The 24263-nt window shown below is 40.0% G+C and overlaps 1 protein-coding gene across 6 annotated transcripts in view; it reads left to right on the top strand.

Moving 5' to 3' along the window:
• The window catches only part of ERN1 (endoplasmic reticulum to nucleus signaling 1), a 44013-nt gene extending 20247 nt beyond the window's left edge, over positions 1–23766 (top strand). For 3 of the 6 annotated variants that reach the window (XM_068913381.1, XM_068913380.1, XM_009678949.2), the window contains exons 3-22: positions 4010–4043; positions 5028–5100; positions 6784–6856; positions 7882–8004; positions 8929–9030; positions 11177–11438; positions 12046–12124; positions 13226–13388; positions 14842–14960; positions 15290–15481; positions 16111–16366; positions 17294–17384; positions 17722–17911; positions 18468–18567; positions 19181–19380; positions 19741–19888; positions 20395–20522; positions 21127–21250; positions 21522–21589; positions 21891–23766. In XM_068913381.1, the coding sequence (XP_068769482.1) occupies positions 6853–6856; positions 7882–8004; positions 8929–9030; positions 11177–11438; positions 12046–12124; positions 13226–13388; positions 14842–14960; positions 15290–15481; positions 16111–16366; positions 17294–17384; positions 17722–17911; positions 18468–18567; positions 19181–19380; positions 19741–19888; positions 20395–20522; positions 21127–21250; positions 21522–21589; positions 21891–22097 (2556 nt within the window). In that variant the 5' untranslated portion in view covers positions 4010–4043; positions 5028–5100; positions 6784–6852 and the 3' untranslated portion in view covers positions 22098–23766. Of the gene's footprint in view, positions 1–4009; positions 4044–5027; positions 5101–6783; positions 6857–7881; positions 8005–8909; positions 9031–11176; positions 11439–12045; positions 12125–13225; positions 13389–14841; positions 14961–15289; positions 15482–16110; positions 16367–17293; positions 17385–17721; positions 17912–18467; positions 18568–19180; positions 19381–19740; positions 19889–20394; positions 20523–21126; positions 21251–21521; positions 21590–21890 lie in introns of those variants that run through there. The other 3 variants (XM_009678951.2, XM_068913382.1, XM_009678952.2) reach the window with 2 other exon arrangements.
• The last annotated feature ends 497 nt before the right edge of the window (positions 23767–24263 follow it).

Raw genomic sequence — 24263 nt, forward strand, 5'->3', positions numbered from 1 at the left:
TGATGGTGCGCTTTTCAGACCTTTGAGACAGCCAGTGAGCAGAGTGGAGCACTTGCTTATATAAAAGTAGATTGACCATTTTCAGAAAATGAGTTGAATTCAAGCTATTAGTCCAGAAATGCTGTGCATTTATTCATTCTATTTTGGGGGCAGAGAAGGAGTTATAGGGAAGCATTACTAGCCAGACTCTACTGCAAATGTCATGGACAAAGCAGGATCAGTTGCTAGAAAACATGATTTATCTTTTGATATTTCCTGCAGTTGTTAAGGTTTTCCTGCACGTTCCTAAAAAAAAAAAAAATTAGTATGTTTGAGGAAATCATATTCTGTCCTGAATACCTGTTGTATTATATCAGTAAACAGTTCAATTAGAAAATTTGGAACTTGATTCAGACAGTACTAATTTTTCATTGTGATTTCATATAACAACTTCCCACACCCATTTAATTCAGATAACAGCCAGGCCTTCTGTTAAAAATATATTTAGAAGTTTATAAGCATAGTTTGAAATTATCTTATGCCTTGCCTAGACTGACTAGAAAGTGATTTTAAGAAAATCTGCATTATTATACTTTAAAAAAGCTACATGCACTCAGTTACCACTTAAAAAACAAATTATGCAACTTTGTTATCACTAACAATCATTTGAGGAAGAGATGTTTGTAGATAAATAGATGGACACAGTTGCTCAAGTGCTAGGGATAAAGACAGCTGTTGTCTAGCAATAATCCAAATCACCGCTGGCAGTTTTTTTTTTTTTACCACGCCAGAAACTCTACGTGTACTCAGTTCATGGAGAGACTTGTAAAGCGTATTTGGCTTTTGCCTTTAGCAACGCTTGTAGCATTTGCATGAAACCTTACCTTAACGGAGGCAGGTGCCATTTTCTGCTGATGTATGATGCTGCTCTTTGCCAGAACTTGGAGATTTTCCTTTCCATGAGACGTTCATGATTCTATAAACTTTAGCCTGCAGTCTTTAACGTCTCTTGCTTCTTTAGCCTGTTTCACCTAGACTCGTGGATACTTTGGGTATTTAAACTCTATTTGAGAATGCCTGTTTGCTCTTAGTAGTTCAAGCCTTCAAGTGCTTTTTTTCCTTTCTTGCATTTCTTTAATAATGGAGAGGTGATTTTGTAAGTCACTGCTTGTGTTACATTAGCTGTCCTAAAGCTCACAAAACACTTGAAGCAAACTCTGAGAAATAATTGCCGTATGATCAACTGTAATTTTTTTTTCCCCCCTCCTCCCAACATGTCTTGAGGCCAGTTTCTTCACAAATGGAAATGAATTGCTTTATGTAGTTCGGTGGAATAAAGGTCTGACTAAGCAGTGTGGTCTGTAGAGATAGATGCGTAACTATGAATTGCCTAGCTCCTTTCCTTGAAGAGTGATTATTCTTAAAGCCTTTTGATGTGCACTTAGGTTCTTGATAAATGGAGTTTATGATAGAACGTGGAGTTCTACGCTTATGTATCATCCCCATCTTACATCAGTGCACAGTGGTAATGGTGATAATTCATCATTTAGAGAAAACTTGCTCAAGGTCTGTCTTCTGTGAGTACATGTCAGTGTCAAAGACTACTAAGAGTAGCAGCTAAATTATGTCACCTTTGTGGCCTCCTTCGGACATCTCAACTCTTTGCTGCCCTATGTGTAAGGCTCCAAGTAGAAGATAACATGATTTGGCTGTTCCTGCTGCTTCTTTTTGGTCATTTCATTAGAGGAAGTGGCCCCAAGGCTGCGGCTGCAGGTGGGGGGGGGTCTGTGCCGTCCAGCGGGTTTCTTCCTGGGCCCTGCCCAGTGCTGGCACACAGGACTTACCCAGGGCCGCGGGGTCGCTGCGATAGACAGAACTTGCTCTGACGCAGAGGGAGCGTGCGTCCGAGGCTGGTTTTGCCAAGGCAGGGGATGCCAGTGCAGTGGTGAATAAAGAGAGTGATGAAGGGATAGGTCAAGCATGAAAGCTGACAAGTCTGCTCGCTGCAAGTGTTCAACGCTGGAAAAGAGCACTGCCCTCTCTCCGGTTAATTGGGTTGTTCCCAGCAGCTTAATGTGCTTTTGAGTAGTTTATCCTGACAGCTCTGAGGAAATGAAATATCTAGAACATTGTTTCTAGGCCTAAAAAGAAAAAAATATATAGTTATCTTTTGAACAAAGCTGCTCTGAACGTACTTACTATGTAAAAAGAAATGGATGAAAATAAATATAGCTCTATTGTTATTCCTCATATTGTGCTTTCTTTTTGTCTCTCATACTGCCTGTGCATCTTCTTGTGACTGCTGTTTTGCGCTGCCTTGCTGCTAGAGATCGCCGGTCTGTTTGGGTAGGGTTTTTTTTTTTTTTTTTAAATTTGTGAAGTAAAAATGGAAGGAGATGCTGCTAGGCCATTATCATTAAACCAAGCAGTTTGTGTGGTACAGTGTATTGCAGACTGGTATGGACTTTGTAAGACGCGTATAAAGAACCATGAATTTCTTGTTCTTGTCTTGCTTGGCTCTACAAATTTTGCAGTACACCCAAGCTGCCCAGAATTTGTGCCAGTTTCCCAATCAGAGACTCACAACATCATTGTCCTTGTTCTTATTTCCTTCCTCTTGCATCATGTTGTTTATGTGGAGAGAGAACTGGTGAAAAAACAGTATTTGTTTGCTTGGTCATCTTTAATCTGCTTTTCTTGCTCAGATTTATTCTAGTGAAATGCTTGTTTTTTCTCTGTGGAAGCAAAATGTCTTGTGTTCTCTTAACTTCTGAGTTACTTCCTCCCAGTACACCTATAAATGAGCCGATATATTTATCTTGCAAATCTGGAGTATGTCTTACAAACCTAGGAACTTTTGTATTTTTGGCACCACTAATGAAAATCCTGTGATTCAAGATTTTTTGAGGCTTCAAATAATCATTTCTAGGCCAATTCATGTTACGTGAATATGAAACTATTATTCTTAATTTACCTTCTAATATTTGAGGATTTATATTGATTTCATATCAGTTTTGATTTCGTAACTTCCTTTAGCTGATGAAAGCTAAGCTGTGATTCTGATAATGCAGAATACCAAAGACTGTGAGATGGTTTCCACATCTCTTGATTCTTATGCAGTATGGACGCTTGGAGAAATTTTGCTGAGGAGATCATTTAAGTGAAAAATCAGTTTTTAAAGAATTTTGTATAGTCCTTGGCACACATGCCTTTTTCTTTTCAGTGATGTGCTAATCACAGAAGTTTTCACTTGGAATAGGAAGTGGAACTAAGTTTTTCTGACTTAGATCTGAGTCTTGCTCTGAAATCATTGGCAGTCTTCCCGTTTATTTCAGTAGGCATAGAACCAGGCCTTCAGTTTGTATGTTGCATTTGAAATTAAATATTAAGTGGCCCAAGAGGCAACTGCTTTCCTGCCTGATTAGAGATACAAAGTAGCAAAAGATGATAAAAATACAGATTAAAAAAGCGCTAAGTTGGCCCTCTTGTATGAAAATATCAAGATGCATATTGTCCTATCTCTGTTCTTACAGTCTCTACAAACATCCATTAGCTGTAGCATGTTTTTAAATAAAATTGATTTTGAAGCCTGTACAGTGACAGCAGTCGCTGCAAATTATGATCAGCCTTCTCCTGGGCAGCCAGCGCCCAGATATCGCACGCAGCTATTGGAAGCTGTGCTATTGAATTGAGCTATTGCCTGTATAGCTATACAGGCATTTCCCACGTACTCTGTGTGCTCTGTGCAAGTGAGAAATAAGGATAACAGGGAGGATAGTACTGCTACCTTCTCCAAGTCTCCTCCCGTAGATAGCTGGGGAATAGCGTGTCTTTGCTTAAAACTAAGCAAAGGCAGGTCTGTGTAAGGCTTAAAACTTCTCAGAAACGTCATGCTTTTCACTTTTTACAAACCCAGCTTTCATGACCAAACAGGAGGTTGTTGAGGCCGCTGCTCTGCCAAACTCAGTGCATTAGCCTTTGCTGAATTGAATTGCCAGTACTATGACTTTTCCTTGTTCTGTTTATGCAGATCCTGTACTCCAGGTGCCAATACATGTGGAAGAGTAAGTCTTTTTCCTTTGTCTCACTTACTGCTTGTTTGCTTTTCAGTGACACTTCGAAATTTGGTTTAATTTAAACCAAAACTAGCAATCTGTTGGCACAAGTCAACTTAAGGTGATTCAAAGAGCAGATACTGAAAGGATATAATTAGCTATGTGTAATTCTTTTGTTTGCAGCCCTCACATGAAATACCCTGTCTGCAGATTGTGTTCTCTTGAGCCCTTGCTCAGATTTAGAGATCGTATGCTAAGTGTGCCAGAATCACCTAACTGAACAGCTTTGAAAATGATAGAGACATCTAGGGAATGATCTCTGGATTTTTAACTTCTTGTTCTCTTTAAATAAAAGACTAAAAATACATAGGGAAGCGTAGGAAACTCCAACTACCAGCGCTACCAGAATCTTCAAATGAAACCCTCAAGCAATCACTTCAGAGAAGTTCCACCAGCAGAGCGGTCCCACGTTTAACTAGCAAATGTTGGGCTTTAGCTTTCTGCCTCTGAAGTCAGTGGTAAAATCCTTTCTCTTTTGTGGTTCTTCTTGTTATTATGTTGTTGGGGTGGGGGTTGCTTTTACCTCTCGCATTTACTGAATTCTGGCAACTTTATTTATTGTCCCTTACTTTCCTTCTGCTTTCTGCTCTTTGTTTTTTGTTCTTTATTTTTTTTTAATTCTGTAGCATTTTAAAAACATACATATCTTGTTTTAAAAGTTTCACCCGAGTGATTGATTGCTCAGCACGTTTGGAGCTTTGATTTTTTAAGTGTTTTAGTAATCTCATGCGACATCAGGTCTGACTTTTTTTATTTTATCAGTTTTCTTTAGAATCACAGTTTAATGAAACCTCAAAAAATGGATAGTACAAAGCGAAAAAGCTAACATCAAATTAACTCCTTCTTCAGAAGGCAAATACGGACAGTACTTGCTTTCCTGTTCTCTGAGAAGCACAGCTGTTGTTTCATCTATTTTAACTGCTTAAATCCTAGGCCAGCATTTCTTCCAGACCCAAATGATGGCAGTTTGTATACGCTCGGTGGCAAGAATAATGAAGGCTTGACTGTAAGTATACTTTGCAAATTCTCTCCTCTGCTAATTTTTAGACAAGCGTCTTAATCGGACTCTCACAAAGGACAAGTGCCCAAGGGAGCTTTCTGCTTTCTTGACAGTATTGTGATGTTCTGCAGGCTGGCTGTGGTTTTGTGTTGCTTGCTGGAAGCGTACCAGTTCCTTGGAAAAACTTGATCACGCTAGCCAGACAGCAGCCTCCGTTACCTGTGCCCATGTTAGGATAACGTGCTTTTGGAATGACAGTGCCTTCCGCTGTGTTGCTAGCAGCTTTGCAGAGTGAAAACATACTTTTAGAGAGAAAAGTTACCACCTTTCTTGTGGCCATCAGGAAATGGTTTTGGATGGAAAATATCAGCAACAGACATATTTGTTTTGTCCACTTTTCCTGTTTTTCCACAACTTGTTAAAATAATGGTGATGACAAATAACACTTGTGTGGCATTACACAAATACTGAATAATCTCTGTAGTACCTGATGGGAAAGATGTGGCCAGAATAACACAAATGAGATATGTCCCTGTGCCCCGAATACTTAATTTTCTAATATTATCTGCGAAAAAACATAGTAAATACACATTCTGTGCTGACGCCTTTAGGAGCTGTCTTTATAGGATTTAGTAAGCAGACAAAAGAGCTGAACCTTTTCGAAATAGTCACCAATACATGTAACCCACAGATGTTAGCTGATGTTTGACTTTTATTCTTAAATTTTGTGATGAAACTCAGATAAAATGTTTGGCTTCCCACAAGTTTCTTTTCTCTGGCAGCTGCTGTGACTTCCTTTAAGAACTTTAATATTGTTAAATATTTTAGTATTTACTCACCACTTTCACCTCCCCCTGCCCGAGTACAGCTAGGTACACCATCATAATTTGCAAAATTATTATTAGTTCTCTTCCTTGGTGAATCCAGGAGGTTGCAATCTCTTTGAATCACCAACTTTACTTTCTCCTGAAAATCTCCCTCTTTTTGAATTAGAGTAAAATATTTCTGGTTAGATTCACTATTATAAAAGTTTTAGGCCAGAGTGGGCCTTTTTAGTGAATTTACTTAAATTTAGTAAAGGCCTGATCTTTAGTTGTGGTGCAGCATGTCCCTCAGTCTCCTGTGACCTCATCCTGATAAAAAAAAAATTCCTAAAACTTAGCAAGGCTATTCGCCCAGTATGTAGGTGAGATACAGGCTTGATCGTGTCTCAAGAACTCCGTAGTCAGAGATGCCTGCCTCGCCCTCTCGGTCATCTCATTTGTGTAAAGATCTCTGACCTTTACAGAAGTTACCGTGCAGCCCTGTGGAGGAACATTTTATACCTGTTACAGGTGAGGCAATTAAACCATGACATGTTGAAGCTTCGATAGTTTATGAATGATGATGGCAGACTGTAAAATGAAACCAAAGCAGCTTGGCCTCCAAACCTCTCTGCTGCAAGTAGCGCTTCCGTTCCACACACGTTTCTCATGTTATAAACTCATTGAGACAGACTTGTGTGTCCTGTGTTTGCACAGCAGGGTCTTGACCTGAAATTTTGGGTTCTCAGGCACTGCAATAATACAAACAAATAATAAAAAACTGTCACTGGATATTTCTGAAGTTTTATGGCCACCCTTTTATGTGAAAAAAAGCAAAGACTATCACACCAATTTAAATAAGCCTTTGTTTTTCTCCCCCCACCAGAAACTTCCATTTACTATCCCGGAGCTGGTGCAGGCATCTCCCTGTCGCAGTTCAGATGGTATCTTGTACATGGGTAAGCTCAAATTTAATCTTAGCTTGTAAAATGCTTTGCAACTAGAGTATGTAGAGAGCCCCAGATAGAGGGCATGGAAATACTGTTTTTCTGAGGTATTAGTTGTAGTCTTTCATGAAGCTTTTTGATGTCAGAGAATCTGATGAATACAGAACTGAACTGCTGTGTGAAGATAAAAAGCCAACTACTTTTCCTGTGGGAGAGAATAGCTTTTCTAAGCAGTGAATAGCCTGTATGTTTTTTTTAATTTCTTTCTCAACAAAAAGTGACTTCTATTAAAATCTTCTCATGCTTATAAATGTCATTGACTGCCTATAGTGCAATTATCGTTAAATTAGAACTCCAGTTGCAACAGGGCTAGACACACACCATTCCTTGAGATACAATCAGTGCATTTGTACTACAGACGATAAATTTATGTCTCGCTGTCCTGACTCATTCATAATGTCAGTTGGAGTTGTGAGGAGAACGAGAGAAGGAGAGGCAGTTATGACTCGTGACAACAAGAGAGGTTTGAGGGATCGGGATGAATTTAGTACTGTTTCCTATGCAGATGACTAACTGAAGCTTCCAAAATGAACACATACATTTCAGAATCAAACAAACATTAAAGGCTGTGGCTCATGGGTAATCTTGAGTTGGATGTAAGGATTACAATCCTTAATCAATTTGAAATGTGTAGCCCCTCATCATTTCTTTCCACTTACTGTCCTAAGACAGGAGCATCTCAGTCGCCTCTTCTGCTAGCTCACAAGATCTTTCAAACTCAGAATTCTCTGTGTGTATTAGTTGTTATTGGTATGGAAAAATACTTTATCCTACAGTACTTATTCAAAATACTGTATTTAGTTGTTCTTGTCAATATTTGGGATTGGCCAGTAGTGCCAATTGTGAGCAATGGTTTTATTAAAAATGCTTTATTCATGCTAAGTTCAAGAGCTTACTTAGGAAAAAAAAGACCAGAAACTTTGATGGAAATACAATTTTCCAGCTGAATGGTAATGTTGCTTAAATGATGGTTTCAGGTAAAAAACAGGATATTTGGTACGTGATCGACCTCATGACTGGGGAGAAACAGCAAACCTTGACTTCTTCATTTGCAGAAAGCCTTTGCCCATCAGCATCCCTCCTGTATCTTGGGAGAACAGGTCATATGCTTTTTTTTCTGCAGCTTAGAAGAAAGCTTGTTGTTTACTTTTTTGTTGTTGGATGAATGTTTTTATTTTTTATTTTTTAAGTTTAGGATCATAGCAGTTGACTTTGATCAGTTCAAATTTTCAAATTTACTTAACTTTTTGAATAACTTCTGTAAATGATGACTTTAGACTGTACACAGAAAAATTATTAACTCTTCATAGCAGTGGAAGGATACTGTTTTTTAAACTCTGGGAGTAGGCGCGGTCCATTATTCTTGTTGTCGACTAAGTGGCATTTATATTATCTTTATTTAATGATGCATTCCACTAGCAGCTGAGAGCCTAGGTTTGCATCTGTAACATAGTCATAAAAGCAGTTAAGCAAAATGGAGATACAACGTATTCACGGAAAATACAAATGCAATATTCGAAATAACTATTAAATTAGGCCAGGAACCTATATATAGATGTTGACTAGTGAAAAAGAATGAGTCTTATAGACTTGGTCTTTAACCTCTACATGAATGTGTTCCTTAAATAGTGCTAAGTGTGCCAGCTCGGTTACAGAACACAATACGTTGAATTTCCAAGTGCAGGGTTCGGAAACTCGTAAATAAAATAGAGTACATCAGAAGAAGTCGTGCAATGAGAACAATATTTCTGGTAACATGGCCAGTAACTACCTGCTGGGCTTCTCTTGTTCTGAGATTCCTGTAGATCAGTATATGAGTGGATTGGGTATCACCTTTAACATCTGTGAGGAGTTTGTTTATCATGATGGGAAAATGACATGGGAAAATGTTTATCATGGGAAAATGACATGCAATGAGCATTAAGTAGTGTATGTGGTGTTTTGAGGAGGGTCTCACCTTTGAGGCGATTGATTCTATTCTCTCATAGGTTTTTTTGCTTCACAGACTGTATATTTTTTAACAGAGTACACGATCACAATGTATGACACTAAGAAGAAGGAGCTGCGGTGGAATGCCACCTATTTTGATTATGCAGCTACTCTGCCCGATGAAGACGTAAAATACAGTAAGAATTGAATTGCTGCCTTAAATTTTCATGCATTGGTCACAGATTTTGCATGCAAGAAAAATATTTTGACTTTCTCTATAATTAATAGGTCAGGCTGTCTCTCTGATTTTTGTGCAGTTTTTGATCTGTCGCTTTTTATCCTCCACTTGCCTTAATACCTTGAGTCTGTTGGCTAAATTCAGCTAAATTCAGTCAAAGAAGGTACAGATCTTGAAGATACGACACTTAGAAATTTAGCGAAGACTGGCAGGAGAGGAGGCAAACCTAAGGCACTATGTGCACTCAGAAAAAAATTGTTGGAAAGACTCCAGAGTTGTCTGCTTTTGGCCTGGTCTGCACATGGTTCCAGGCTGCTGGCACACGTGTTGCTGGGACAAGAGTTCTGAGTCCACCCAGGAAGGGATCTCCCAGCTGTGTAATAAGGGTCCTGGCAATTCGGGGGGGGGGGGGAGGGAAGGGGGAGGACAACAGAATATGGATTTACAGGAATTGGCTCATAAGGAAGTACTGGAATTCCTGTGAGGGGTTGGAAGTATAGGAAACAGTAGGTTTCATTTGCTCTGACGCTCTAAGAAGAGACTTGGAGAAGAGGCTTTTCTTTGTTTATTTTGTTTTGGGAAAGGGGCAACAAAAGAAATTTTTTCAGTCACTTAATTCTTAGAGCGTCTTCATAGATCTGAATGCTCTGTAGGTTCCATGCATTTAACTTGTCTTCTCAAGTAAGGGGTGGCTTTGTGACTTCACCATAAATACTCTGCGTGATCTGGGAGGTCTTTCAGTGTTTCAATTTCCAAGTCTGTAAAAGGGGAGCAAAAACTCCCTCCTGCAGAGGGAGTTTGAGAAGCTTAAATCATGTTTGCAATAGTCGCGCTTACCAGCTGGGTGCTGCAGAAAGAATGCAAATTATATGAGTGTTGGTGATTGTGAGCAACAGTGATCTGTATCCCATCTGAGAATCCCAACATGCCTTTCTGTTATGATACTAAAAATGTATGCATACTAACATCAAAATTTGTAATATTAGTTAAGGAAACACTATTCATGCTTGTATTAAATGGAGTTATTTTGCATTTAAAATAGAGGTGCAACCTGTTAGTTAGAAAGAAGATGGTCTAATCTCCCTAGCATTCACTGCTTGTGGTTTAAGTGCTGAATAAACAGCATTACTGCAGATCATTTTTATTTAAAGCTCTTAAGTGGAAAGGGGAGTCCTGAGAGTTAATTCTTAAATTTCAGGGCTAGGTCATTACAGCTGAGTCCAGATCTAGTGCCTATAAAAATGTAATTTAAGTTTAAAAATACAATTGTATGTCAGGTCAATGAGATTAAAAAAAGAAAAAAAACTAGAAAGCTTCTGATTCTGGTTCATAGTGGATATTTTGCCACATGACAGAACTATTGCACAGATAAAATATGCCCTTACAGTAAGACAAACCTATGTTATAGAGTAGAGTTGCATTTCCTTTCTTACTGTTGGAACTTTCCTCTCCTTTTTCAAAAAACAAGAACAAACGTTACCTTCTCTCAGGGTTTGGAATAATCAACGCTAAATACACATCATACTGGGTTTTATCCTGATATCTTGAACACTTCAGCTTATCTTCTACATTTGAATTGCCACTAGGTGAGGTTAATCAAAACGGAGCGTGCGTGGGCTGCTTACCTTTGCTTTCGTAAGCACTGAGCCCAGAGCAGCTCTGCAGCTCACAGCTCTTGCAGCAGACACCGAGTTGCCTGCATCTGGACGCTGAACAAAATATGGATGAGCTTGCAGCCTTTTGCGAGGGACTTCTCAGTCACCCATGAAGGCTCCCCTTTCAGCCTGTGATGATGGCGTGATTTATATGTTAATTAATCCGCAGGTTTAGAACAGTGAGGTCTGCAAATCCTTGCTGTTAGGTGCTGAAGAGATGAGCTAAATGCATGGAACGCGCTTCCGATCAGCAGCGCGCTTCCTGATGGTGTGAGAGAACTGAATTTTTATCAGTCTAGCTGACAACTGAGTCACTGATTAGCTACCCTTTTGGCAATGTAAGATGTAATAGACTGCTTAGTTAACACAAGACTTGAACTGCTAATACGTATTATTAAAGTTGCACGTAAACAGCATCCAGATAATCTCCTGTGTATTTGTATATTGTAGAAATGTCTCACTTTGTGTCCAACGGAGATGGGCTGGTGGTGACCGTAGACAGTGAGTCTGGGGACGTACTGTGGATTCAGAATTATGCTTCTCCTGTGGTAGCTTTTTACATCTGGCAACGTGAAGGATTACGGAAAGTAATACACACAAACGTGGGGATAGAAACTCTGCGCTACTTGACGTTCATGTCTGGGGAGGTTGGACACATTACCAAGTGGAAATACCCTTTCCCAAAGGAAAAGGAGACCAAGAGCAAATTGACGTGAGCATGAATATTGCTGTTGTTCTCACCATCTATTTGACAGGGCTTTGATGTTAAAACCTTATTTGTATTCATACATTTAATGGTTGTTCTGCAAGTTTCAAGATGGTGAAAAAGAATACATAAAAGCAGCCCTGGCTCTCTAGCCTTTATTGTATGTCATATTTGTTCTTTTACTGTTTAAAGGAGGAGACAAAAAAATCAGAGACTTAGCAGGTGTTTATTCATAACTTCTCTCAGATGAGTAGGTATTCTGTGTTGAATTAATAAAGGAGTATTTTTTATAATGTGGAACATTTTATTTAGGTGCATAGCATTTCGGTAAATATCACTTACTGAATAATGCAGAAATAGGAATTGAGTTACGTCAAATGAGTAATTGTGACTTAAGTAATCAATTAACAAGGCCTTCAAATTTGAAAAGAATGACTTGATAGTACAGCAGTACCTAAAAAGAATTTATAGATCTAGTCTTTTCCAGAAATAAATATTGATGATTTTGGAAACTCATGCATTATTTCTGAAGGATTATGTTGCCTCGATTTTAGCTAAGAATGTGAATCATCCATTTGACTATTTCTCTCTAACATGTATTGTTTTTTTCTAGACCAACTCTATATGTAGGAAAATATTCCACAAGTTTGTACGCGTCACCGTCAATGGTGCATGAAGGAGTAACTGTTGTGGTAAGTAGGGAGCTGCAAGAACTGAATGACACCTTCTGAAAAGTCCCTTTACAGAATTAGTATTTTTCCAGGTTAAAAAGAAAAAAAAAAAAAAAAAAAAGGAAAAAATAGAAACATACACAAGATTTAAAAAAAAAAAACAGAGCCTTGCAATAGCAAAAGAAAGGTCTATTTTGAGTGAGAGAGATGTAGAAAGAAACTGGAATGTACTTTTATCAAAGTGTACAGAATTATTTTAAAGTCCAATAATCACATAATGAATTAATTTTTTTAAGAACTGGCCACAGTGCAGCAAGAACAGGAGTATTTTGATTGCATGTGGAATTTGGAGACTTGGTTTGTTAAATCATGATATACATTCCTACATAAAATGCTTTTCTACGTATTCTGTCTTCTAATGGAAGACACAATGTTACGTTGTAAGCTGGACCTGTACTCAAACAAGTTTGATCTGATATCTGAAGAGGAATCCTGAAAAAATAAAACACTGAAGGCTGTAGAAGCTCTACCGAAATCTGTTCTAAAATTGCAAATTGCTGTTGAGAAATGCATGACAAATTGAATATTGGTTGAAACAATTAACAGCCTTAGAATGCATGACCATATTTCAGGAAGCTTTTCAAATGCTGCAAAGACATAATTGTAGCTCATCAGGAATTGTGCCAGGCGAGCTTAACGGGAGTGGACCAGAGGTTGCTTTGTGCTACTGTTGGTGCATTGTGGTTAATGACGTTAAAATTGCCATCGTGTTCATCGGAGTAACTTGCCCTAGACAGGAGACTGCGCCGTAGTTTTGTTTTGCTCTCCCTGTAGCTTTCCAGGTAGGAAATGAAGATCCTGTTTCACTTTTCCAAAAAACAGAGAGGGCAATCTCATCTCCTAGGCAACATGTAACTTAGACGGGAAATAGGTCTAATGTCCAAGGTTGTTTGAGCAGTGGCTGAGGGTGTAATGGAAGCAGCGCTTACTTTCGGTCATTTTGCTGCCGGTATATAATTTTTGCTTGTCCATCCATTCTGACCTACGTTTTTTACTTACTTGATTTTTTAAATATTATATACAGTTGCTTCATCAATTGTAACAATAAATCTCTCTTCCTAGCCCCGCGGCAGTGCCATACCCTTACTAGAGGGTCCGAAAACAGAAGGAGTCACAATTGAAGACAATGGCGAGTGTGTTATCACCCCCAGTACGGATTTAAAGGTTTCAGGCAGACTGAAAGAAAAGAACAAACTCAACTATTGGAACGACTGGCTTTTAATAGGTATCGAAGGTCCCTTACTTGGCCCTTGTCCGCATCTCCTGCAGTATCGCATTGCCATCTGCTGGACAGCCAGTTACAGTTTGCACCTCAGAGCTGTTTCTGAACTGCTGTAAAGTGCAGCTGAAACGACTACCTGAAGTCAAGCGCTCAGCAATTACTGAATTCTAGTAATTGTTATACATGCAATATTAATTCCTCCCCTTTTGCATATGAATTACAGTAATGTCCGTAAGTAGGCAACCGCATATTGGTTTTTCCAGGGCCCCTTGCTTTATCCCTTGCATAGGATGAAGAGTGCTCTGCTCAATATATGGAAAGTTTTTAATATGGATTTTGCTCCTTCATCCAGAGAGGGGTAAAGATTATTTTGGTTATTATTTATCGTATGTATTGTATCCCGGTTCTTTTTATTTCCGTTGGACATTTAATTGTGCCTAGTATTACCTTAATTCTTGCCATATGGATCAGAGGGTAATGTTTTCCCCATTTCAAAAATGGGGCATTGAGGCACAGATGTTAATGCTAATATTAATAAAATGTCAGCCCGTTTTGTATGTCCCAAATCGCCAAATGTAGGAACTGTTTTTTCAGAGTATTTGCAATTTTTCTTCAAAAATGAAGAACCATCTGCAGTTGAGTTGTTTCAAGTGATCTAAATGTTATAATTAAGTGATATATCATATGCTGTATGATCTCTGAGGCAGGGATGCAACTTTCAGCTGCTTTAACTACTGCCTTTCTCTCTCTTAGTCCCTTCCTTGTTTGTTTTATACTGTCCAGCTCTCGCAGTAAGCGAAGCAGGCTCTCGTTAAAGAGTTCTGACTCATCCCCAGCCTTCTGCCCTCTGTGCTCAATGAGCCTGGCCCTGAATCTCTCCCCTCCTTTTTCTGCCCTGCTCTGTCCAGGAGCAGGAGTCTTCCTCTGTCTGCTCCAATTGCAAAAGCTGGGAGTCAGTAGCACCTCCCTGCTCTCGCTTTAGCAGGCACAAGCTGAAGGAGTGTGAGGAGCAATTGCAGCTAAGTCTTGGATCAGTGCTTGCTTCCTTCAGGTGCAGCATAATCCCTTCTGTGCAGAACCATTTAGGCCCTGGAACATGATCTTTGCCCTCACACAAGACCACATCACAAAACAAAACTAACTTGAAAGTGAGCTGACTAGGAAGCGTTCCAGTGGATGTTCCTCAAATGGTCCGAGAGACCTCAGGAACCAAATCCACAGCCAGTGACTGAGCACGGAGTTGCTCAGGCTTGAGGTCACTATACCGTGAAGGAGGTCTCTTGACTGTAGGGACTCAACAGAGGAAAAAAATGTTTGAGTTCTTCTACTGTGATGTTCTCAAGTTTTTTTTAAATCAACTTGATGTATGCTCTTCAGCAAAGATGTTGAAATGAAGGATAACTTTCCTAAAAAGGGACAATTTTTTTTAATTTCAACAAATATGTTTTATTTAAAGGGCACCATGAGACACCATTATCTGCCCCTACAAAGATCCTGGAGAAATTCCCAAGCAACTTACCTAAAAGGCCTGAAAATGTGATCCCAGTTGACTCTGACAAGACCACTATTGAAGAGGTTTGTGACGATGATGATCATCTTACTAGACAACTGAAGAATAAGGAGGAAGAGTGGAATATTGGGGAAGGAGTTGGAAGAAAAGCTGCATGGAATTGCCTCACGTTTTTGTGACAATATTTTCATGTACTTGACATGTAGTGTCCCTGGTATCATAATGTATCATCCCTTATTTCAGAACTAGGGCTTTAATCTGCTTTTCTTCCACATGCAAAGCTTTGCCTGTGGTAGGATTAGAAACTTTTAAAAATGAATTAACAGACAGGCTAGCATATACTGTCTGTTATCCATGAAGACATTGAACTGACAGATCTTTCTCTGTCTCTTAGGTTATTGACATAGTTGAAGGTTCCTCAACGGAAGTGCCTCCGGCTGTTCCAAAGGATATTGAGGAGAAACCTGCTTGGCCTATCCCTCGGCCAGAAGCTCCTGTAGACTCTATGTTGAAAGACATGGCCACAATCATTCTCAGTACTTTCCTGCTTGTGGGCTGGGTGGCTTTTATCATCACGTATCCAATGGTAATGCTGACTGATAGCTGGATGTTCTTGTGAGTTCCGGGATAGTAACATTTGACAGCTTAGCCTAGAAATGATCCAGGGGTTAGGAAATAACCCCCTACAGGGCTTTTTATTCCTCCTTGATAATTGCCAGACATGCAGTGGGCAGCAGAGGCTGTATATTTGACAGGACAGTGATTTCTCTGGCTTATGTGCCAACTCTTGAGATCTTTTTGTACATTGCACTAGTTCTAGTTTTTATATGTTACTCTTTTCATGCTTTTTTCATAATACCATTGGCTTCTCTCCTCCCTTCCTCCCCTGAACCTCTGTCAGATTTTCTGACTTTTGGATCTGACTTTTATCCTTCTGTGGTGTAAAAACATTTAGTCAACCTAGTAACAGTCAGCTTTTGCCATATTAACCAACTGCTGTGATTTCTGAGTTTTGCTCTGAGCGTTCACAAGGGGCGAGTGAACGCCCCTTTAGTTCCTTAGTTCCTTTAGTACTTAGCTGCTAGCATGGTAACACGAAAACTTTCCCCTACCTTCTCGATGCATCTGCCCTAATAGATGTAGAAATTTCCTTGTGTGACATGACTGAGAAACGCTTTCACATGTGGAACTGAGGTCCTCTCTCCTCTCTCACAGAGTGTACATCAGCAGCAACAGAGGCAGCATCAGCTGGAGGAGAAGATACAGCTCTTGCAGCAACAACAGCTGCCCTTCAGTGCCCCCAGTGATCTATCGCCAGAAGCAGATTTCTTGGACACCTCCTGTGTACGGACAGAGAGCTCAGCTACCAGCACACCAAATCTGTCCCCCAGAGCATCAAACCATTCTGCGTATTCCAGCGTTTCCACATCTGATGTTGGGAGCTGTCTTTCCACTGAGCAAGAAGAGGGAGGTAGAGTTGATCTAGTGTCTTTCATTTTGAGTTTCACTGTATTTCTCCAACCTGTATGGTAATGGAGCACACCCGTTAAGACTTACTGATGATACTACATAGATCACAAAGCTGAAAAAGGACCATCACGCTCGTTTAGTTTGAGCTTTTGCAGGTGTGTCATGTCCTGATTTTGGCAGAGCAGAAATATTTGCTTTAGAAGATATCCAGATAATGCCATCTGAGGATTTTATGTTGCCTGTGGGATATGTTCTTATCATCTGTAGCCATTCCACGGAGAGGTGACTTTCCACCACTTTTTTTTTTTTCTCCCAATAATAAGCAACAGTCTCGTCTACCTCAGGCCTACTTCTTCTGCTAAACTTTATTTAGTATAAGGTTTTCCTGAGTAGTGAAGTTCATCTGCACATAGGAAATAAAAATGGCAGCCTAAGTTCAGACACCAGTGGCCAAGAATTCATTTGAATAAAAATAAGTATTATCATTAACTGGAATCAAGAACTAAGAATTATGGAACCTGGTTTGCTGTACTGCCTGACCTCTAGTGTGCTTGTAAATCCACTTTCCGTAACTGTCAGTTTGCATTTCCTAAATTCACTGAAACATCTGTAAAACTAGAAAGAGTTTGTCTGCTGAGCACCACTGGTCTCTTGTACTGTCTGAGGCATGACCTTTCCAGACCGTGAGTTAGCTCAGGTGCTATGTACAGAATGTGTTTGAATATATTGGATTATTTGGTCACCAGTAAGTATTTGCTGGTTCAGCATAAGTACCAAAACGCAGATGTTTGCTTGTTTTGATCATATGCGTTGTGAACTTAAACGTGAGCAGAAGGATTTTTTACATCCCGGCTTAGAAGGCTGCGCAGTCACAAAAGGCTGGCTTTACTCATCCTCAAACAGTCCTATTTCGTGTTTTTTTGTTCAGGTGAAGATACAAACAGAGTGATGGTTGGCAAGATATCGTTTAACCCAAAAGATGTATTGGGACATGGAGCTGAAGGAACAATTGTTTACAGGTAGAAGACAATATATGCATTCAGCCTTAAATAGATCAGTTTATATCTTACTTGCATTAGGAGTTTCTTTTTTAAAAATACTTATTTAATGTGAATAGAAATGGAAATTTTAAAGAAGTATATTGAGTGTGTCTGGAATATTTTCCTGCAGTGTTTCTTCACTAGCAAAAATCTTTCCCTTGGAAATGTTTAGTAAATAAAGGTTTAATGACAAAATATGTTTCCAGCGTGGGAACGCTTTTGTAATATGCCTCTGTAAAACGCCTTCTGTTGTCACTCGCTTACCTGCTTTGTATAGAGAGAAGCTAAAAGGTTTTATGTGGTTTCTTGTTTGCAGGGGGACGTTTGACAACCGAGCTGTTGCAGTAAAAAGAATTCTCCCTGAGTGCTTCAGTTTTGCAGACCGTGAAGTGCAGCTGCTACGAGAGTCAGATGAGCATCCTAACGTGATCCGCTATTTCTGCACGGAGAAGGACCGGCAGTTTCAGTACATAGCCATTGAGCTGTGTGCTGCCACGTTACAGGAGGTGATGAGTCACTTAAACCTAAAGAACCTCTGAGAGTCTTCTCACTGGAAGGCCTTTAATTTTTCTTAGCTTAAATTGTTGAAGTGTCTGCCACAGGAGATGGTCGTAGTCTCGCCATCACCTGTGTGTCAGTTACGTATTCCTACAACAGTGGTAGGTGTCTGAACAGTGGTTCAGACCTTTAGAAATATCCTCCCAACCATGTACTGATCTAAGGACAGAAGCTCCTGTCCTTTCATTTTCCTTCTCATGAAGGACTGTGTTCTAGTCGTCCTGCCTCTCCTACCATCAGAAGGACTTTGAAGTCCTCCTACACTGTTGCTTCTGGAGGCACAGTGACATGTAGAATGCTACCTTTGATTGATGTTGTAGAGATGATCTTTTCAGAGCAAAATGGCTCTTGCACGCATGTAATCAGCTATCATTATACTGTCTGCAATTTTCCTAGTTTAATTTCTTTTTTTTTTTTTTTTTTTGGTAAGCTGCTTAACTTTGTGGGGGCTAATGATAAACACTGTTGTAACTTTGTCATCTGCCTTTCTGTTGTAATTTGTAGTATGTTGAGCAGAAGGCCTTCAGTCACCATGGCTTACAACCCATCACCCTCCTGCAACAGACAACATCTGGTCTTGCTTACCTGCACTCCCTCAGTATTGGTACGAATAACTCTTGTTTCAGTATAGGATGCAGAGTGGTACGTTTTCTTAACTATAAGACGATAAGCTGGGCTGGTGCTTGGAGCTTGCTCATTTAATCTGTGAATAGAGAATTCTAGCACCTCTGTCCTCACAAAACACACACACTCTTTTTTTTCCTCCCTCCCTCCATTCCTTCCTTCTACATCCCTTCCCTTTCCCTTCATGATTCTGGTCTATGATACCCTGTTTTCAGAGTAGCGGAGAGCCTTGTGGCTAAGACCTCAGGTTGGCAGCAAGCCGTAGTTTTTTTTCTAGCACTTGTTTGAGGCAGTGACCTTCTGCCTGTAAAACTGCTGCACTAGAGTATTAAAGCTGTTTGTGCAGGGCTTTTACTGTTTGTGCAGGGCTATTACTGTTTGTGCAGGGCTTGGCATTTTTGGTGCAGCAAGTGGTGATGCAGGCTCATCGCATACTCTTATTCTACTAAAGGCAAGAGAGTTGTGGTTAAGACCTTGATTTAACAAAAAAAAAAAGTGGTTCAGCCTTATGAAAAGATTACAATGCAAACACCTTAAAGGTTTATATGCATCATGGGGATTGCCTAGAGGGACTAAACCTGTGTTTGTACTAGTCCACAGGGACCTGAAGCCCCATAACATTCTCATCTCGATGCCAAACGCCCATGGGAAAGTCAAAGCTATGATTTCAGACTTTGGCCTGTGCAAGAAGCTGGCAGTGGGCAGGCACAGCTTCAGCCGTCGGTCAGGCGTGCCAGGCACTGAAGGGTGGATTGCCCCAGAGATGCTGAGTGAAGACTGCAAAGAGAACCCTGTAAGTCTCCATCTTGCAGGCTCCTCCTGGGAGAAGGACGCACAATGCAGGGCAAAGGGGGGGGGGGGGGGGGCGGGGCTGGTACATTGTCACAGGCAAAGATAACAATGTTGGAGGCCTGTGCGTTCATGCTGGCTTGCAACTAAATTAACAGTAGCACAATGGTTTTTTTTAATATAGCCTTTTTTTTTTTTCCTTTCAATTACTTATGAGTAGCAGGTGATTCTGGAAAGTTTCCCTCTGCCCTCAGATACACACATACGCACCTTGTGATGATGGCCCAAACTCTTCAGGGGGGAGTTGTGTTTTTTTTTTTTTTTTAAAGTGTTGTTATTGCTATGAAAGGCTATTTATTTGCAGACGTATACTGTGGACATCTTTTCAGCTGGCTGCGTCTTTTATTATGTGGTATCTGAAGGCAGCCATCCCTTTGGCAAATCTCTACAACGGCAAGCCAACATTCTGCTTGGTGCATACAGCCTGGATGCTTTCAATGCAGAGAGACATGGTAAGAAACCATAAAGTGCTACAAGAGTTCTGCATTGTTGCAGTGCGTGTTAAAAGCAATAGAAATGGCAGGAAAAACTATGAACCACAGTGACAACCCCCCCCCCCCCCAGGTAATGGTGACAGTTATATTATTATACATAGGCACTCCCACAGAAAAGTTAGAAGCTCTTAAAGATCTTGAACTTACTGCCCCAAAGCATGTAATTAAGTAAGTGATACAAAATTTTGAGCCCTGCATGTTTGACTGCTGTAGAGTTATTTCATGTACATAAGGGGTAGGAAAGCACTGAAATTTGAATTTTTTTTTTTTTTTAAATAATTGCACTAATTCAACGCTATGGCCTTCCTGTTGATGGCGCTGAGTATTTATGAGGGTGGTACTTGAGCTAGTGTGGCCAAGCATTCAGGATCAAATTGGAAGTAGTTGAGACCATAATGATTTCCTAAAGATGCAAAACATGAGCTTTCTGTACAGCCTATGAATTATCACCCTTTTCCTTGCAGAAGACATAGTTGCTCGTGATTTAATAGAGCAAATGCTAAACATGGACCCTCAGAAACGTCCGTCTGCCAGCTGCGTGCTAAAACACCCATTCTTTTGGAGTTTAGAAAAACAGCTCCAATTTTTTCAGGTTTGTCTTGACCATTTTCAGTTCTTTCAGTTCTAAGGACTCTAGACACTTTTCACATCTTGAATTCAGTCTCCCCTAGCATTGTGGATGTTGGAACTAGAATAGAATCCAAACCTTACTGTGAGGAAGCAAAGTTTTAGTACCTAGGTGCTATCTTTAAGAAAATGGCTCAGGCTTACAAAAGATCATGCGTGTCTCATGAAGCTAAGACACAACATTATCAACTTACTTAAATTGCAGTGAGGAAGGTCTGTAGCAGTTAGTTAGGGTAGCAATGCACTAGGATGTGCTGCCAGGCAGGTTTCTAAGAACAGGGTAGACCACTGCAGTGACTGGGTGTAGCTAATCCTGACTTGTGGTGGGCGCTGGCTTGGGGCTGGTTCCTGTCTTTCTTATCTTCTATGCTGTGATACAAACACTTTGGTAGATGGTGAAACATCTCATAAGCCTCTCTCTCCCCCCCTCCCAAGCATAAAGCTGTGTATTGTATGTTGTCATGAAGTAGAATTATACCTCCAGTATTAAGACATGCTCTTAATTGGCTAGCAGAAACAACTTTAAACTGTCAGGAAAAGTTTGGAAGTAATATGACTGTCTGTTCCAGGATGTTAGTGACCGTATAGAGAAAGAATCATTAGATGGTCCAATTGTCAAGCAATTAGAAAGAGGAGGAAGAGATGTGGTGAAAATGGACTGGAGAGAGCACATCACTGTTCCTCTTCAGACAGGTAATGCGATTATATTCTGTCAGAGCAGTCTTCCTGGTTTGCAGGGACATGAATGTCATTGTCAGGACAGACATTGTCATCTCCGTTGCGGCACATGATCTTTACTTGTCAGCAAAGTATTTATTTATATAATTGAAAGTATCTCTTTGAAACACATCCGTAAACAGACACGAACACGAGCGCGCACACCTTATTCTTGAGGCCAGCAACTTAAGCATAGCCTCAAAACACAAAAAGACCTTGTAATTTTTTTTTTTTTTTTTAAAACCAGATCTTCGAAAGTTCAGATCATATAAAGGAGGCTCAGTACGAGATCTTCTGAGAGCAATGAGAAATAAGGTAAAGGACTTAGTTTGTGCACATATAATTCTCATTAAAGACACTTTGGATATGTACCAAGCAAACTTAAGCCACTGCACTCGTTTCCTCCTCTTTAGGCTGAGTAAGCAATATACACACTGTAATCTTCTTCCACTTGTTGCCAGTCTCTTTTCCTGTTTCAGGTTTTTGAGCTGCTTGACAATTGACTTACGTTTTCCTGGACAAAGTAACTTCATCCATCTTGTTCAGACAGATCTATTTAAAGGAGAGAGACCTTAAACAACATGTGATTGAGCTTTTCCCTCTTTTTCTTTTACAGAAGCATCATTACAGAGAACTGCCTCCTGAAGTGCAGGAGACCCTGGGCTCCATCCCAGAGGATTTTGTATGTTACTTTACAGTTCGTTTCCCTCACCTGCTCCTGCATACCTACAAAGCTATGCAAATATGCTGCCAAGAAAGACTGTTTCAGCATTACTATAATCAGGACTCTGCAGAGACGAGTCTTGCAGGAGACAACATTTGAGAAAAGGGGGATGAAGCGTCCCTCTTGGACTGACATTCCAAGCACAGGGCTGTGAAACAGGCCTACCTTTAGCAGGGAGACGTGGGATCATCGAAGAGCTGAATTCTCTTTGAGGAAACCAAGCTTCCAAAAAAGTGCCTTGTACTCTGCGCTGGATCAGGCTCTGGTAGGAGCCCAAGGAGCAAGTGGCAACTTCAGAAAAGCAATGAACCCTAGAGATGGAGTTATCCCAAGGGAGTTTTTAAGACAGTGAAAAACGGAGTGCAAAAGCTGGATATAACCATCATTCAGTATCCCTATACTGTAGTTGCTTTTATAACTCACTCATGTATTTTACTGCACAGAATCAAAATACAGTGATTGAAGTCATATAATTATTAGGGACCGGGATCTGCAAAAAAGAAGCCTTTTGGTTGTAGCAAATCAGACCCTGCCATTGCACTACTGCCTGCCACAGTCTGCATTAGGCACACTGCAGTGATTGTAAAGGGAATCATTTTTAAGTATCAAAAACTAGTAAGGAGAACATAATTTCTTTTTAATCACAACTACCCTGGAAAATTAGTCCCTCATACTTGAGCAGATACAATGAAGGTCTTAAAAAAAAATATGGACTAGAAAAATCAAATCAGTTAAAAGCTTTACTTTTAAAATAAGGCTTATTGACTCGTGTTCACAGAAGAGCTTGAACAGTACTTGAATTAGATCACAGACTGGATCTACAGAAGAAACTTTTTATACATTGATGTCAGCTATTAGCTGCTTGTGAGAGGCTAATGATTTATCTACTGCAAGTGTTCCTTACTTTCTACTAAAGAAGGGTTATCAGTTGCACATCTAAAGGTAAGGTGAGTCATGGGAAAGAGAAACTAAATAACAGAAAATAATGAAAGATGTACAGAGCAGTAACATTATAGGCAGTGTTTTTAACAGGTGAGCTAAAGCTGTAAAGAACCTCATTTTCTGTTTTGTATGGGTTGATAATTATGTCCAAGGGAAGCTTATGTTTTTAAAGATGCAGTATTTCTTTTCATTGGCCCTAAAGCTGTGACAAAGCATTAAGAGTGTGTGAGGCATTAAAAAAATGCTGAATTCTAATATGATACAAGTGGGAGGTGTTCTTTTAAAATATATTTATTTAACATATTTATATTTATTTAATTTTTAACTACAAAGTGGTATTAAATCCACATGGTACAAGTATAAAGCATGGCAAACGTTTCTGAATCACTTTTGTGTTTGTATTTAATCATATTATAACAAACAACTGGAAAAGTGATACTGCATCTTTCAATGGAACACATTTGTCTACGCCAGTTAACGGGGAGATTACAAAGTGGGGAGAGTTACGCTGTCTGATTGTGCCATTGTGTCTTAAACTAGTAAATTATTGACAGTTATATGTATGATTGGGTACATACGGCCACTTTTCTGGAGCTACTTTACTGGATGTTTTTCCTAGTTTTACAATGTATGAGAGCAAATATTTACATAAGATGCCAAACTGCGCAAGTTACATGTTTCTAAAGCTTGGGGGGAGGGGGGGGGAGAGAAAGGGTAGTTTTACCTAAAAAAAAAGAAAAAAGATTCAAAGCCTATTTCATATTTTTATACTTCTCATGTAAAGTTCTTTTATAATTCTACTAAATAAAGACTTGTACTCAAGTAACACAGACTTAGACTCCAGGTCTACTTTAAGTGAATATGTGTGCCTGAGGAAACGAGCCTGACTGCCTTCATGCCTGGAATAACATTCCTTTTCCAGTCCTGGTTCCAGAAGCTAAGTGGCAGAGGCTGAAGTTGGGCCTCCTGTCTTCCTGCTATTGAAAGGTAGTCTGTACTAGTAAAGCAACAGTGCGGTGTGGGTGTTTGCTGGCCCGCAACTGACAGCCAAGCAGCGAGGAGAAAGCCAACTCGGAGCTCATGCAGCACTTCTCTCACTTGCTGCGGAGGGAGGGAGGCAGAGCAGTAAAGCAAACACAGAGCCTTGCTGGAGACCCTGGAGCCTCACTTTGTTAGCCTTAACACAGTTCCTACTTCTTGGTGGCTGAGGCTAGGTGAACAGGCACGACAAACAGGGCTTCAGTCATTGCACACGGCAAAAAAATTTTACTGTTTGTGCCGCACTGACCTACTGTACTAGAGAACAGCAGGGCGACTTCCCAA

Source organism: Struthio camelus, chromosome 19, assembly GCF_040807025.1.
Source record: "Struthio camelus isolate bStrCam1 chromosome 19, bStrCam1.hap1, whole genome shotgun sequence".
NCBI classification, from domain to species: domain Eukaryota; kingdom Metazoa; phylum Chordata; class Aves; order Struthioniformes; family Struthionidae; genus Struthio; species Struthio camelus.